The sequence below is a fragment of the Mastigoproctus giganteus genome, chromosome 1 (assembly GCF_048544385.1).
Source record: "Mastigoproctus giganteus isolate SK-2022 chromosome 1, ASM4854438v1, whole genome shotgun sequence".
Lineage (NCBI taxonomy): Eukaryota > Metazoa > Arthropoda > Arachnida > Uropygi > Thelyphonidae > Mastigoproctus > Mastigoproctus giganteus.
The window spans coordinates 143945759-143963318 of record NC_143575.1 but is presented as its reverse complement, the minus strand read 5'-3'; the positions used below and the strand labels follow the sequence as shown (position 1 = coordinate 143963318).

General features: G+C 37.9%; 1 protein-coding gene across 1 annotated transcript in view; it reads right to left on the bottom strand.

Annotated features, from left to right (window-relative positions):
• LOC150091174 (uncharacterized) overlaps window positions 1-17560 on the bottom strand; it is a 234173-nt gene that overhangs the window by 41220 nt on the left and 175393 nt on the right. The window contains exons 5-6 of the mRNA XM_090374566.1: window positions 15304-15351; window positions 11967-12060 (exon numbers count right to left, since the gene is read on the bottom strand). Of these exons, the coding sequence (XP_090230692.1) occupies window positions 11967-12060; window positions 15304-15351 (142 nt within the window). The remainder of the gene's footprint in view (window positions 1-11966; window positions 12061-15303; window positions 15352-17560) is intronic.

The window sequence follows — 17560 nt, the reverse complement described above, 5'->3', positions numbered from 1 at the left end:
TATCATTGACAATACACCATGAGCTACTCTTGCAGCTCGTCTGCACTGCTCAGAGAACTTCATATCTGCCTGCACCACCACCCCCAGGTCCCTTTCATTCTCTACCACTGTCAGTGTAGTACCACAGAGTTGATACGTTGCTCTGGGGTTGCTGTTTCCCATATGTAGTACTTTACATTTGTCAATGTTAAACTTCATTTGCCACCTCGAAGCCCATCTGCTCAACCTTTCCAAATCCTGTTGCAGCAGCATAGTGTCAGTAGTGTCCTTGACAACCCTGCCAACCTTCGTATCGTCTGCAAACTTGGACATTAAGCCTGATATACCATCATCAATATCATTTATAAATACAGAAAACAATAAAGGCCCCAATACTGAACCCTGAGGGACTCCACTAATAACATTAGTCCACGATGAGCAGTGTCCATTGATTACCACTCTCTGTCTTCTCCCCCTCAACCACCCCTTTATCCATAGCAGCAACTTGCCTCCAATGCCACACTGCTCCAATTTGTGCAGCAGTCTTCCATGTGCAACAGTATCAAAAGCCTTTCTAAGATCCAAGTATATAATATCAAAGTTATTCCCTGCATCCAGTTCTTTTGTGACTGCATCATAGTATCCAATCAAATTGGTCAGGCAAGACTTCCCCTTAACAAAACCATGCTGTGTCCTAGCTATAACTGAAGTCTTGTCTAGATGATCCTGCAGTGCTTCTTTCACCAGTGCCTCCATTAATTTTCCGGGAACAGAAGTTAAACTCACAGGTCTATAATTACTTGTGTCAGCCTTTGATCCCCCTTTGTGAATTGGGGTCACATTTGCACATCTCCAGTCAATGGGTACCTCCCCTGAGTCCAAGGAAGCTCTCATAATTATGGCTAAGGGTTTGCTTACCTCCTTTGCTGCCTCCTTTAATATAACTGGATAGATCCCATCCACCCCAGGTGCCTTTCTTGTGTTTATCTTCAACAATTTCTCCTCCACTTTGCTCTCAGTTATTACAAGATTCTCTAGCTTACTGCTAGAGTTGAATACACCTCTGGCATTCCCCTCGCTGAATAACTCCTCATGTGTGAATGTCGATGCAAAATATTCATTTAGTTTGTTAGCTACCCGAGCAGGGTCATCAACAGTTGACCCATCGATCTCAAGTGGACCAATCTGATTCATCCCCTTCCTTCTAGAGTTTACATAAGTAAAGAACTCTTTGCTGTTTTTCTTCGCATCCCTTGCCAAGGATCTCTCGTAATCTGCCTTCGCCTGCCTAACCTCCTTTGTAACTTGGTTACAGATCAACTTGTATCTATCATAGGCGTCCGTGTCACGTGTTAATTTGTATGTATCCCATGCATTTTTCTTCTCTGCCATATGCCTTATTAGTTCATCTGACAACCATTTAGGCCTAAACCTTGAACAATATTTCTTAGTTGGTATGTAAAGCCTAGTAGCTTCCACAATAAGTTCTTTGAATGCTTCCCATTTTGAATTTGCTGTTGGCAATATCATCAGTTGATCCCACTGTATAGAATTTAAATACTGTCTCAGTCCATTGTAGTCGCCTTTACGAAAGCAATACCCCTTCCCTTTACCCCTAATGGTAGTTACCTCTTTGAGTAACTCCCACTTCAGCACACTGTGATCACTGCCACCAAGTGGTTCATTTATCTGCAGATTCTTAATGCATGAAGAATCACTACTGATAATCAAATCAAGAGTATTACTCCCTCTAGTTGCCTCCCGAACATGCTGATGTAGAAAACAATCATCCAATAAATCCACAAAAGCCTTGCTACTGTGTGAGTGACCAGCCCCCAAATTCCAGTCAATATCTGGGAAATTAAAATCCCCCATTATAAGACTCTCTGATTTACTGGCCCACTCTATTTCTCCGAACAGTTTCTTATTATACTCATCAGAGTCATTAGGCCTATAGCACACTCCTACTCTCAATTTTGATCTCCCAATGCTTATGTCACACCAAACTGACTCGACACTGCACTGTCCAGCGATGTCGACTGGCTTCACTTCCTTGGATTTTATGTGTTTTTTAACTAATAGCAAGTAAATAACTAATTATCTTGTTATTAATTAATTACTGTCCTTGCAGGTAGCAGAGTGGTTATAAACACTTTCCTCACCATTGGTCAAAAAGGCCCAGGTTCGATTTCCATCAGCCAGTTTCAGGTGAAAAAAAGCAAGGAACTGGTTTTTCATATGGCAAACTGACCAGAGAAAATACACGGTTATGGACATAATATACATGGGTGGATGAGGTTGTTCTCAGGTAACCCTAATATGAGAATTCTTTATTTTATTAATCAATTAATTACTAATTGACTGATTGAAACAGTAGAAGCTTCTTATTCCAACATGATCAGGCCTAGCAGTTGGTCATTTAGTACAAAATGTTGGTTAAAATGGGAGAATCATAAAAATCTTAAGAATTTCATTTTTACTTGAAAAATATATATTGCATGCATTCATTTACATAGTAAATCAGTTTGGAGCATAATCACTCTAGTTTTTTATAAACATCAGCTTGCCAACTGTTAAATGAGCCTTCAATATAATGTAAAGATGTATCTATGGTGTCTTTGAGACTATAAGAAATTTTTGGCCCTTATTTGATTCAATCTGTTCTTCATATTTAGATTCATCTCTTTATGTAAGGAATGCACATGATTTCATCATGGCCATGAATTCTTCCAACAAATCATCACTGCTTTGTTGGAAATCATTGCTGAATACATTGTTGTAGGTCTTCTTGCTGTAAATCTCTGGAAACGATTCAGTTCCTGAAACCTGTTAATAAACTATGTTCTTCATTATCTTCTTGTAGTTCAGCACCTTCATTGGCATTCTCAACCATCTTGGGCCAAACCTTCCTACAACATTTAGTACATGTTTAAGATTTTGTAAATGTAAAAATTTAAATTCTATTGCAGTTGGACCAACTGATGAAGTTACCAACAGCAAATTCTAAATGGGAAGCATTCAGGGATGTAATTGTAGAAGCTACTAGACTTTACAAACCAACTAAGAGATACTGTTCAAAGCTTAGGCCTAAATGGATGTCAGATGACGTGATGGGAGTCGTAATAGAAGAAAAATGCACGGGATGAATATAAATTATCAGGTGATACTACAGGAGACATAAAAAGCCTACAATCAAGTCAAAGAGGAGGTTAGGCAAGATAAGGCAGCTTTCAAGACATCTTTGGCAAAGAATGCAAAAAAAAGCAGCAAAGACTTTTTTACTTATGTTAATGGTAGAAGGAAGGGAATGAATCACACCAATCCATAAAATGTGAATGGTTTAACTGTTAATGAACCTGCTTAGACTGCTGACAAAGTGATAGTTATTTTGCATCTACATTTACACCTGAATTTTTTATGGATGGAGATGCCAGAAATGTATCCAATTATAAAAATGGGCTGAATGATGTTGTGATAACTTAGCGGAAAGTGGAAGAGAAATTGTTGAAGCCAAATATTAAAAAGGCAGGCACCTAGGGTGGATGGAATCTATACAGTTATATTAAAAGAGGTGGCAAGAGGTAAGCAAACCTTTAGCCATAATTACGAGTGCATCCTTGGATTTAGGGAAGGTCCCTATGGCTTGATGATGTATGAGTTCACAAAGGGGAGATTGGTAACATGAAGAATTACAGTGTAACTTCTGTTCCAGTGAAAATAATAATTTAGTCACTGGTTAAAGAAGTAATACAGGACTATCTAGACAGGAATGTACAGGTAACCTTCATATAACACGGTAGTTAGGTTCCTATAAAATCTCATGTAGTGCGAAACCATGTTATACGGGACTAAGAACCAGTAAAAAAGTGGGGGTTACGTTCCAAGAGCTAACAAAAATACACCATTCTAGATTTTGTGTATCTTCTGTTCTCTTTAAAAAATCGTTAATCTGAATTTGTTTGCTTTTGCTTGATGGATATTTGTAATTTCATCGTATGGGATTAATCATTTTTGAAGCTCCCTTTTGAACTTTGAGCTCCTTTCATTCAAGAATTCGAATTTAAAAAAATAAGATTCTAATTGTGCGGCTAATTTTATGCCTTTCCGTATACTTTCTAGTGTAAAATTTGGAAGTTCAGAATTTATCTGGACTATCATCCTCCGAATTGATTTGATTTTCCTCCGATACCATTTCCACCTTGCCAGCCTCCTTTTCTACCAGTAATTCTTGAACGTCTTCAGTAATCATATCTTTTTTTTTTAGGAGCATTGGCAACTAAAGCTGTGTTGCTCTGTGTGTTCAAATTTCAAATTGCGTGTGTTCTGAGATCAATTTTCTATTTTTCTAGACGAAAAACCTGAGTTTCTTGTTGAAAAAAACCACGCTACCCTCACCTGAGACCGAATAACTCCGGCACATTATGAAAAAGACCCATAAAAGTTCCTCCTATCATCGACAAGATTCGAACTTAGGTCTTTTCCACCTGGTGTGGGGATGACGGCAATTCTACCAACTGTGCTACCCACGAGGGGCTTCAGTAGTCATATCATCAAAACTTTCCTGTCCTACCGACTTAGCAAGTTCTACTATCGCACAGCTTCCTTTTTTGGTCGGTTCGACCATATTTCCTGAATGAACTGACGCTCTAGCCATACATTTTTCAGGCGCCTCCGTAGCCAGGTGGGAAGGAGCAGCAGTGCATAGCACACGCTTCTTGATTAGACCGGGGTTCGAGCCCGTCACCACCAAATACGGAGGATGCGGAAAGGTCAGGGAATGACCACCACATATCCCCGGAGCAATATGGCCTTAGTTGCTAATGCTCCTAAAATCCAAATACCAAACCAAACCATACATTTTTCTAATACGCATTTAATGTTGACAGTTTTACTTCTTTGAGTGATAAAGCTATGATTCCGATACAGTCCACAACAGAAAAATGTTTCCATGCCTCCATGTTTCCATCACTTCAAATTTTCCATCAATTCAATTCGGAATCAATGTTTTTCAAAATCCATTGTAATGATTTTCTGATGTAATGAGTTTCAAAGGTAGATATAATGCCTTAATCTAAGGCGCATTTAGGGCTAGAGCCTCAAGCTGTGAACAAATTTGGACTATGTATATATAAAGTGCTTTAACATCATAATACACAGCCATTTCTGAATAAACAGAAAATTTTTAAGGCGGCATCGTTTTAGGTTATATCTCATATTGTGAAGGTATTCACAATATGAGATATAACCTAAAACGATGCTGCCTTAAAAATTTTCTGTTTATTCAAAAATGGCTGTGTATTATGATGCTAAAGTACTTTATATATACATTGCCTTAATCTAATTAAAGAAGTTTTACTAGGTGGTAAGAACATTACTTCAACGTTTGGATGACTTAAATCTTTTGTATGGACTGGAACATTACCCAATAGTAATAAAACTTTCAAATCTAGATTTTTCCACAAGTTCAATAGCACAGAACCTAACACGGGAATTTTCCAATCCCCCCCCCCCGCATAACAATTAGTGAGCCAAAAGTGGGGATTCACAAAAAAGAATGGAAATGTTGAAAATTACATCCAACATAACAGCAGAGTTTTCCCCCACACACAACCTCAAAAATACCGTATTATGCAAGGTTTGCTGCAATTCTCTAACTGTGTTAGTTCATTTGTTTGTTATTTGGTTTTTAGGAGCATTAGCATCTAAGGCCATATTGCTCCAGGGATATGCAGTGGTCATTCCCTGACCTTTCCGCATCCTCCGTATTTGGTGGTCACGGGCTCGAACCCCGGTCTAATCAAGATAACTGTGTTAGAGCGAAAACGTGTTATATAAGTACCATGTTGTGTGAGGATTGCTGCACTTTATCAATTGTGTTAGAGCGAAACTGTGTTGTAGAAGTACCGTGTTATACGGGAGTTGCCTATATTTATACTGCAGACAAAGCATGGATTTGTTAACAGGCAGTCCTGTCTGACCAGTCTGACTGGATGTTATGACACAGTGACAAAGAAAGATGCAAAAAATAATAATTCTGACATCACATACTTAGATTTCAGAAAAACTTTTGATACTGTTTCACATAAAAGACTGATGTACAAATTGGACCAGTGTACATTAAGAGTAAGTTACTGCTATGGATAAAGAGAAAGAAGACAGAGAGTTGTTATTTATGGGCACTGCTCTTCTTGGACAAATATTATTAGTGCACTCACCATATGGAAAGCCAAACAGCTTCATATGCTAGAGCAGTGGTAATTTGCATCTGGTTGTGCAAATCAGAGTGATAAAGTAGCAGTTATGAGATGAAGTAAAGATATCATGGAATTAAAAAGGACATGATTGTAGGAGCTCATGCACTGGATACCTCCATATCAGAAACGGTACTCTTGTCAGTTGATCATGGCACACTGTGGTTAAGGTGTACAAAGAATGGTGTTGAATGGGGTCAAACCACCTCTTGCTGACAGAACTGTAAAGGATTACTCAAGGTGGATGTTTGTGGTGGGTGAAGGGTATAATGTGTTGTACAGACTCAACAGCAGGTCACTGTGTGACAGTTAATATCATAATATGATATGGGGAATGCAAGAACAATATCCCAAATGACGTGCTGCACACTCACACGTATGGGGTTCCACAGCAGGCAACTCAAGAAGCACCCACTCCTCACTGCTGATCATCATCAACAGCGAATGCTGTGGTGTCAAAAAACATGCTGCTGGGACACTGGAAATGAGTGTGATGATCATATGAATCCAAATATCTGGTGCAACATGTTAATGGAACCTTCGTGACTGGTGCAAGTAACATGAGTTCATGGACCCATCATGCATAGTGCCCATTATCCAGACAGATGGTGGCGGTAGTTGCTTAATATGTTGCATGTTTTGCTTACAAGAACTAGGACTCCTGGTGCATATGAACCAGTTTCACTGGTGACAGCTCTTAGGAGACCATGAGGACCCAGCCATGTTGCATTGTTTCCCGAACAGAAACGAGATTTAACATGATAATGTACTATGTTATCAAACCCTTACTGTGCAAGCTCATTTGAGGAACACAGTAAACATATCACATATCTTGATTGGCTTCCAAATCTGCCTAACCTCAACCCAAATGAACATCTATGTGATGTTTTGGAATAGGACATGAGGCATATGGGCATACAACCATCATCTATTCTGATTGCGGAAAGCTTTGAAGGCAGTTATGGGTGCAGATCCCTACATACGTCTTCAGACATCTAGTGGAGCCAATGCCTAGGCAAGTGGTGGCTGTTATCCATATGAACAGTGTCCCAATAGGGATCATAATTTCAGTGAGTGTGTGAGTGCACCTAAAAAATGGGTGTAAATTCAACTCAATAAACCAATTTCTATTATATCCTGTGGAAAATGAAGGAGAAGTCATTGTACTGTAGCTAATATACAGCCCAATAAATGAGCTGTGCATGGCTGTAGCCTAGTGATCCATGTGATAATATAACATATAGTCATTTTCTGAAATTTTCTATCTTATCAACTTCTCCAATCTTAGTCATCTTGGGATACACAGAAAATTTACAGGCTTGATCTCACAATCAAAAAATGACAGTCATACGAACAGTTATGCCAGACTTTGGTAATTAAGTCTTTAGTGGTATGATGACATACCAGAAGAGACATATCAGCAGCAAGAAACTGCTCAAAGACATGCTTATGGGCAATTTTGTTGAAGCTTTCAAGGCATGAAATGAACTGATTTGAATGAACATTACCCAGAGCTGAAGTTAAAACATCTTCATTATTTCACACTTGTGGTCACATTTTAATACTAGTCCTCAAAAAACAAGTAACGTGTGAGCACTGTTTTCCCCAACTTGGGTAATCACTTTCATCACCGCTAATTAAGATTTCTAATCAAATTTTGAGGGGGGAAAAAACTCAGTTGAGAAAGAAGAAAATATAAGATACCAAAAAAACATTTGCCAGCTTATATTTTTATAACATTGTAATAAAATTAATACCAGAAATTCATAATTATCGTCTTTCCTTTTAACATGAAACGTATGCACAACTGCTTGTTCAGTATCCTGAAGCTCTGTTTCAAACACAATGCAGGTAGCACAGTGGTAATAATAACCATTCCCCCCTCCACACACACAACACACACACATAAGTGAAGAAGGTCTAGGTTTGAATTCTGTCAATGAAATTAACAACTTCTATGGTTTAATCCCTGGCACTCTAGCTGTGAAGGGCTTGTACAACAGTAGTCCTCATTTTTCTTGTACACTTAAAGAGGATTCATCATCTTTGACAAGTTTCTTTATTTGAGGCTCAATGAAAATTCCTTCTTTCAGTTTTGCATCTGTTAAACTGGGAAACACCTTATGTAACAGAATCCACTTCCTTCTTTATCCAAAGTCAACAAAATTCTTCATTAAGTATAAAACTTAAGTAAAAGTTTTATATGCGCTATGGATGAAAAACCATTTTGATTCAATTAGTACAACATACATTGCTCTAGCACTAATATCCAGACACTCCTCAGTTGATACTTGGTCATGTCTTACCCAAGCACCACACATCAGACACAACTATATGCTTGTAGGGCTCCAAGCAGAATTTAGAACAATTGTGAATGCAAGATGCTGCAACCGACAGAGTTAACAGACTCAGTGGGGAATGATAATAGGGTGCACATAAGCAATTGGTCTATATGTGACATTTAAAGAATACTGAACAAGCTGGTGCTGAAGCCATTGGGAAAAGACCTGGAATCCTCTAAATGTGACAGAACATGAGAGGAGAGCCTTGCAAAGAATCATCTTCTTGGAATACAGGTTGACATTGTTTGCAGCACACACATAGGCACTCAGTGAGATGATTGGGACACATTTTATGACTAGTACTCAGTGATATCCTATTACTGTACTGAGTGGATTAAGTGTTTGAAAATGGGGATTGACAGAGAAAATTGTAAAGTGTTAATTGTTGTACCCCTGTGTGTGTGTGTGTTACCATGGTCCTGTAGCTGTCCATAAGCCATTAATCGTCCTGACTAATGCCACTGTCTAGCAAGGTGTAACACTCATTGTTCTCAAACCATGTAGACCAATGGAAAGCTGTGCTTTTGAGTGATGAATTGTGGTAAATGGTTACCAGTTTGCTGGTCATGCTTGGCCAATGCTTAGAGAAAGTTAACTGCTGGTCACAGAAAGTTAACTGGTCTTAATGATACAGACCAGCTGAGTCTATACAGACATCCTAGACAATAATGTATTACTTACGTTGTGGCAGCAAGTTGGGGAAGCCCATATTTGTATCAGCAAGCCAGCCAATGCTCAATGTTATATTATTAGTAGTATTAGTGACAAATGATGCAAGAAAGCAAGCTTATATAGCATTAGCCCAAAAAAATAAAAAAATTAAAAATTTAAAAAAAAAATACACCCACTTCCATCCTTACCCACCAAAAATTTGTCTAGTTCTTCCTTGAATTTATTCAAACCTTCCAAAATTCAACCACTCACTGACTGAAGGTAAACACCCATACATCTATCCTACAACTAACCTATCCCAAATTAAATTTATACCCCCTCATTGTGCATATCTCAGCAAGAGGAAGAATGTCATTCACATTCAGCTTACCAATCCATTTAAGGCCTTAAACACCTCAATCAGATCATCCCACAGTTGTCTAGTCTCCAAATGCTCCAATTTGCAGAAATTAAGCCTTTCTAAGTAAGAGCAGCATTTTGTTCATTTCACCAATCTGACTGTCATCTTCTGCACCCACTCCAGCAGATCTACATCCTGCCTAAAGTGGGGCCTCCAGACCTGTATATAATACTATAGATGTGGCTTAATCATGGCCTTGTACAAAGAGATATAATCACCTCCATATCCCTACTAGCAAAGTTCCTGAATATCATTGAAAAAATCCCCATGAGCTGTCCAGGCATCATGCCTGCACTGCTCAGAGAATTTCATATCTAACTGCACAATTACCCCAGGTATTTTTTTTTTTTTTTCTGCTACCCTGAGTGTAGTTCCACACAGTTGATAAGTTACTCTGAGATTACTGCATCCATATGCAGTACCTTGCATTTGTCAATGTTAAACTTCAACTCCCATTTCTAAGCCCATTGACCTAATTTTTCTAAATCTCATTGTAGTAGCATACCGCCATTACTACCCTGCCAGCCTTTGTAACACATGCAAACTTTGACATTAAGCCTAATATACCTTCATCAATATGAAAATTATTTTTTTCATCCAATTCCTTGGTCACTGCATCAGAGTAACCTATCAGACTGGTTAGACAAGACTGCCCCTTAACAAATCCATGCTGTGAATGCAGTATAACTGCAAAAGTCATTTAGCTCCCCATTGGAGTTTGATAAACTTCTGACATCCCCCCCCCTTGTAAAGAATTTCTCAACCTGAGCAGGGTCATCAACAGTTTAACCCTTTGACACCAAGTGGCCCAGTGTGATTCAACCCCTTCCTTCTACTGTTAATAGAAGCACAGAAGTCTTTGCATTCTTTTCTTGGCATTCTTCACCAGTCTTCTCATAATCTGTCTTACCTTACCTCACCTCAAATCATTTGTGACGCAAAACAGGCAAAATGAATCATTTGTGACGATACAACGGTTGGCAGGGTTGTTAATGACACTAATGACAGTACCCTGCTGCAATAGGATCTAGAAAAGTTGAGCAGATGGCTGAGAGGTGGCAAATGAAGTTTAACATTGACAAATGTAAAGTGCTACATATGGGAAGCAGTAATCCCAGACTAATGTACCATACTGACAGTGGTAGAGAATGAAAAGGACTTGGGGGTAATTGTGCAGGCAGATATGAAGTTTTCTGAGCAGTGCAGACAGCTTGCAAGAGTAGCTCATGGTGTCTTGTCAATGACGTACAGGAATATTTATAGCAGGGATAAGGTGGTGATTATCCCCTTGTACAAGGCAATGGTCAGACCACACCTTGAGTACTGTATACAGGTCTGGAGGCCTCATTTCAAGAAGGATGTAGAACTGTTGGAACAAGATTAGTGAATGGAACAAAGGTTGCTCTTACGAAGAAAGGCTTAAGTTTTGCTAATTACAGTGTCTGGAGACTAGGCACCTGCGAGGTGATCTGATTGAGGTATATAAAGCCTTGAATGGTTTGAGCATGCTCAATGCACATGGGATTCTTCTTCTTGCTCAGAATAATCACCTAAGAGGGCATAAATTCAAACTGAGGAAAGACGGTTGTAGGAGAGATGTGCGGAAGTTTGCCTTTAGCCAGCGGGTGGTTGATTGCTGGAACAAACTTTCATCTGTCATTGTAGAAGTTGATAGCTTAAATAGATTCAAGGCAGAATTTGGGGTGCCTCCGTAGCCAGGTGGGAAGGAGCAGCAGTGCGTAGCACACGCTTCTTGATTAGACCGTTTGAGCCTGTCACCATGAAATACAGAGGATGCGGAAAGGTCAGGGAATGACCACCGCATATCCCGGAGCAATATGGCCTTAGTTGCTAATGCTCCTAAAAACCAAAAAACAACAACAACAGAATTTGACAAACATTTGGAGCGAGTGGATGGGTGAAATAAGTTTTTTTTTTTTTTTTTTTTTTTTCGCTGATGCTATATAAGCTTGCTTTCTTGCATCATGTGCCTTTGCTAATGCTAAAGTTAAACATATTAATCCTCCCCAACATTACTGCGCTATATGAGCATATGCAAACGCTATTATTTGTGGCCCATATGTAGAGGAGAACCAGTGCATTAGAAGGATGTAAAAACACACTCATTTGAGAAAGAGTTTTAAAAAATCAATTTTTAAATTTGTTCGATTTCATTTGGAGGTGGTTCAACTCTGCGAGAAATGTGATATGCATTAAGGATTGATTTGATTTGAATGTCCTGAGTACCATTAAAGAGCTATTTAAAAGAGGTTCTTACATGAAATCAAAAATAATATCAATGCAACTGCATCTATCACTTACCCGCTGCTATATTCAAGACAAAGACTGATAATTTCATCAGGAGTGAAAATGAAGTTGTTATCTGTAACTTCACCTCGGTCTTCAGAGGATTTACCTGTATTGGCAAAGTAAAAAAGAATAGATCACCTTTCTATTATAAAAAAATTGTTTAACATTTACAGTGATAAACCGTATTATTAAGTAAACAAAAATGGCAGAGGGAGGGGGGGAGGGGGGAGAGAGAGAGAGAGATAGAGACTTAAAATAAAAATTGGTAATTTTCTATATAAAAGTGGCACTGTAAGGCAGCCAATAAGAATGTTCTAGGTGTAAAAATGGAATACTTTCAGTCACAATTCAAGGTTAAAAAAAACTTATTTTATGTAAAATTCTTCAAAAAGTTCACATAAATCTGATGGTATGTTAAGGCCATCTCTTTCAATTCAAATCTGCTTTTCTCATTTTTTTGCATCACCCTTATGGAATGAAGTAATGAACCATTAGATCCTTATTACCTGGTGGTCATGCATCAGGTCATACTGGATATCATGCTGCCTTAGCTAAATATTTATTTGTATGGATTAAGGTTTGTTTTGAAAGTTAAGAATAAAATAATATAAATAAATTTCCATTTATTTTCTAGATGGCCAAAAGAGTTTACAATCTCATCATGACTGCATATATGTTGAAATATCAATGGCAGTAAGACTTTCAGTGCCACAGCTACAGCAGGCTGTGAATTTTTTGTTACAGTGTGCATGCTGAAATCTGTAACAATTCCCTTCGAACCTCCTTACATGCAAGCTGGCCAATTCATTCATTTATTTTTAGCACATCACATACAATATGGGCCACTAATTCTCACTGTACATATTATAAACCCTTCATGACAGTACATTTGTTTTTCCACTTGTCATTTGATTGGAGAGGTCTGATTTTGAGTCCTATCATAGACTGGAGGAATTTCTTTCTTCTGCCAGGGCTGTAGTTAGCTGATATCAGATGGAGGGAGTAAGATTTCCTCTACGAGTTTTTTCGAGTTTTTCAGCCTGCACAACATACAAATTGGCCTGTGAACAAGCACTTGTACAAACATAATATAGTGAACAATGGCTTAAATTACTGATGCTTCTAAATAACAACAAAACACCATAATGCAACACAGCGTAACACACGAAAGGCAATATCAATATCTTAGGAATTGAGGGATTGCATTTGAAAGGTTCCAGTAGCATGACCCAGAATGAAAGTAATGAAATTTTATAACAGCAGTTTGATTATGATTACATAACAATCTAATTTAAAATTTGTCTGAGCAGGAAGTGTGTGTGTGTGTAGACGTGGGGTGGAAGCTCACGGTAACTGACTTAAGATGCCAAAATTTGGGTGAAAAGTGTGGTTTGGACAGGGAAAACATCCACACACAGCAATGTAGAGCAGACAATATGTATTAACGTATTTCATTGTGGTCTTTTTTTCATTCACATATTGAAGGTGCTGTTCACCCGTTCTGCTCATCTCAGATGGAGTAATCCAAGATGGGCAGCACAAGTGAGAAGCATCTCAAGGTGATAGTAAAAACAAAGTTCAGGATCGAGCACAACACGTATTTTGAGACTAAAGGGTTCAGAGCCTGAAACATAGTTGCCTGAATATTGGGGGTGGTACCTGCTAGAGGGTAAATCACATATGGTCTGATTTCTGAGGGCTCATACCGAGACCAAATTGACTCAGAGCTTCGTGTTGGGCAATTATATGACAAGAGTATGGTAATTGCTGGTAGTGAGTAGCATGAAGAATGTAATGTCATTTGTGCTACAGATCACACTGAGCCTGTCTTCCGCAAGCAAGGAGATGGGAGGGGATCTTGAAGAAAAGCTCCAAAAGACCACCAAGCACCCGTAATGGAGGGCCTATTGATAGATTGAAAACTTTGTTTTACAGGAGCAAGGAATGAAGTGAAGAATACTGCCCATAATCTGACAGTGGTACCAATGTGGCTGCTGGAGCATAAGTATTTGAACTGTATCTAATGTAGCTCAGGTTTTTATGCTCCAGCACAAATGAGTAATTTTCGTCTCTTAAAAAAAAGAGAAAAAAGACGATGCAATTTGAAATTTTGCAGCACAGTCCTTCCACTTTTTCATAAGGATTACACTGTTCATTGATGAAGTGGCATGACTTAACGTTTCCTCACCATAAACAATTTTTAACACTTCAATGTTTCTGTTGTAGATTTTGCCAGTTTTCAAAGCAAAATTTGATATTCGTTTGTTACTCCATTGCAAAATCATGACACAGAATATTAATGCTACTAGAAAAACTGGTTGTTACTTGCAAACTGTTAACCTACTGGACAATCTCTGTACCATCATCTCTTGGAGGAAGTATAAACTACAACATACTATTTCCATTTACTTTCAAACTCACCAAACATAACTGCTACAGCAAGTTGGAACTTCATTGCCATACCTCATATCTAAGACATTTTTGGTGACTGCACAAGTTATTTTTGTGCCTGGATATGATTCAATTTCTCTTTATATTTGGATCATAGTTCATAATTTCATTTTCTAACAAACTGTCACCAATCTTGGGAAGAACTATTGATTCCACTGTTGTATGTCTTCTTGCTGTATATCATTGGAACCTTCAATCTGCCTGTTTTTCATTATCCTCTTGTAGTTCAGAATTACTGTTAGCATCTTGAAGAAAATATTTGTCATTTGCCATCATCACTTGAAATTTTGTCATATGCTAGTGATATATTGTTGTTGTTATTTGTTATTTGGTTTTTAGGAGCATTAGCAACTAAGGCCATATTGCTCCGGGAATATGCGGTGGTCATTCCCAGACCTTTCCGCATCCTCTGTATTTGATGGTGACAGGCTCGAACCCCGGTCTAATCAAGAAGCGTGTGCTACGCACTGCTGCTCCTTCCCACCTGGCTACGGAGGCGCCTGTGATATATTGGAAACACATAATTGATATTGATGACTTTTAATGATTCTATAAGACTGACATTTGTTTTTCTATTTTTTTAAAACTGAAATAAAAAACTGTCATCTCTTTAGACATTCTAGAACCCCTTGATCTACAGGCTGGATCAAGGATGTTACATTCACCCTAACTATAGCCTCAATTAAAGGAGCCTTTAGAAATTCTTGATCTTTCTCTCTTCTCCAAATGAAGAAATGAAGTAATAAGTGAAGTGAAGAAACTACTATACTGTCATGGAGGAGACTCTTCACACAGACAAGCTTTTATAAAGTACTTTAAAATATGGTAATGTAAAGTATGTTTGCAAAATTGAAATTTTTGTAAGCTATGAGTATTTTAACACATAAAAATAACTTACCTCTTTCTGGCTGGGAAGCATAAAATTCCTTCCTTCTTCCCATTTCATCTGAAAAAATGTAATAAAATCAGTGTAAATTTCTATTCTTGTGGGTGGAAAGATTAAAAATAACAGTTGAAAAAAGTTACCATGAATTATATTAAACAACATGTTAAATGAAGATGGTAGATGACTTTCATCAACCAGTGAAATACCACCACTTTGCTTATTGGAGGCTTGAAGTGCCTCCAATAGGCAAAGTGGTGGTATTTAAAAAGACATGTTATCAACATGTCTTTTTATTATGTTGGCCACTATATCAGTCATAACACTGATAGAGGCCACTGATCAGTAAATTTGGTTCTGTAGCTGCTTCTAAGTGATCACTGTTCAAACCCATGTAATAAAGTCCTTAGTCCTATCTCTCTATCTTGTGAACTTCTCTAACCTTACCAGTACATGTTTGTCTGGACCAAACAAGTACAAGCAAAAAAATTATTTATTCCGACGGTGAAGTAGTTTAAGCTGAATTATTACTCTTAACAACTCTGTTAGCCCAAAGAGTAAAAATCATAAACTTATATGCAATGAACATTAATAAGTACAAATTATCCTCATATAGCTACCTTATATTCCCTTTCAAGCTCTTTCTAAATCCTCATACAAAGCACAATTGAACAGTAGTATATGGAAATTTGTTTTTGTGCACCGCATTTACATCATTCAACACAGTCAAACTCAAATAATCTCAATTTACTTTTTAAAAATCCGTGACTAGAGGCTAAAAATATGTGCATGTAAATCTGTCTGTATCATTGGTCTACTTCTTAAAATGTAGTAGTAGTAGTAGTAGTAGTAATGGCATGTGATGCAAGAAAGCAACTGTATGAGCTTATGCAGCATCAGCCAAAAAAATAATAATAATAATAATAATAATAAAATAAAATAAAAAAAAATAAAAAAATAATAATAAAAAAATAAATAAATAAATAAAATAAAATAAAATAAAAAATTCACACCATTCCCTCCACATGCCTGTCCAGTTCCTACTTAAATTTATTTAACCTGTCTACTTCCACAACGACAGATGGAAGGTTGTTCCAGCAATTAACCACCCGCTGGCTAAAGGCAAATTTCCACACATCTAGTCTACATGTCTTTTCTTAATTTGAATTTATGCCCCCTTAGGTTCGTAATCTGAACAAGTGGAAGGATCCCATCAGAATTCAGCGTATAAAGTGAAAAGTAGAGTTCTTAAAATGTATAAACTGTACCATTTTAAGAAGTATGCCAAAACATTTTAGTAATGTTACATTGTTCACTTTCATTCGCTTCCCATCTTTCCTGCCACCTTAATGTCAGCTTCAGATTTAATTCATTTCTTTTTATCTTAATTCGGAAATACTCTGTTCATCAGGTTATAGACAAGATGCACAACAAGATGTATAATATTAAATATTCTTAACATTGACAAATGCAAAGTACTGCATGTGGGTAGAAGTAACCCCAGAAAAATGTACCAACTACGTGGTACTACTCTTAGGGTGATAGAAAAATGAAAAAGACCTGGGAGTGATTGTGCAGTCAGATATGAAGTTTTCTGACAGTGCAGACAGGCTGCTAGAGCAGGTCATGGAATATTGTCAATGATATACAGGAATTTTGCTGGTAGGGAAAAGGAGGTGATTACCCCTTTCTATAAGGCAATGGTCATGCCAAATCTTGAGTACTGCATATACAGGTCTGGAGGACTCATTTTAGGAAGGATGTAGAGTTGCTTGAGTGAGCACAGAGAAGGATAACAAGATTGGTGAGGGAATAATGGGGTCCTCTTACCAAGAAAGGCTTAAGTTCCTCAAATTGCAGCATCTGGAGACTAGGCACCTGCGAGGTGATCTGATTGAGGTGTATAAGGCCTTGAATGGGTTGAGCAGGCTCAATTCTGATGGATTCTTCCACTTTCTCAGATTACAAACCTGAGGAGAAATAAATTCAAATTGAGGAAAGACAGTTGTCAAATAGATGTGCGGAAACTTGTCTTTAGCCAGTGGGTAGTTGATTGCTGGAACAAACTCCCATCTGTCACTGTGGCAGTTGATAGGTTAAATAAATTCAAGGAAAAACTGGACAAACTTTTAGAGGGAATGGATGTGTGAAATTTTTTTTTTTTTTTTTTTGGCTGATGCTATATAAGCTCATACGCTTGCTTTCTTGCATCAAATGCCTCTATCACTACTACTATTTGCAATGCATCATTTGATATCACATGATGCATGTG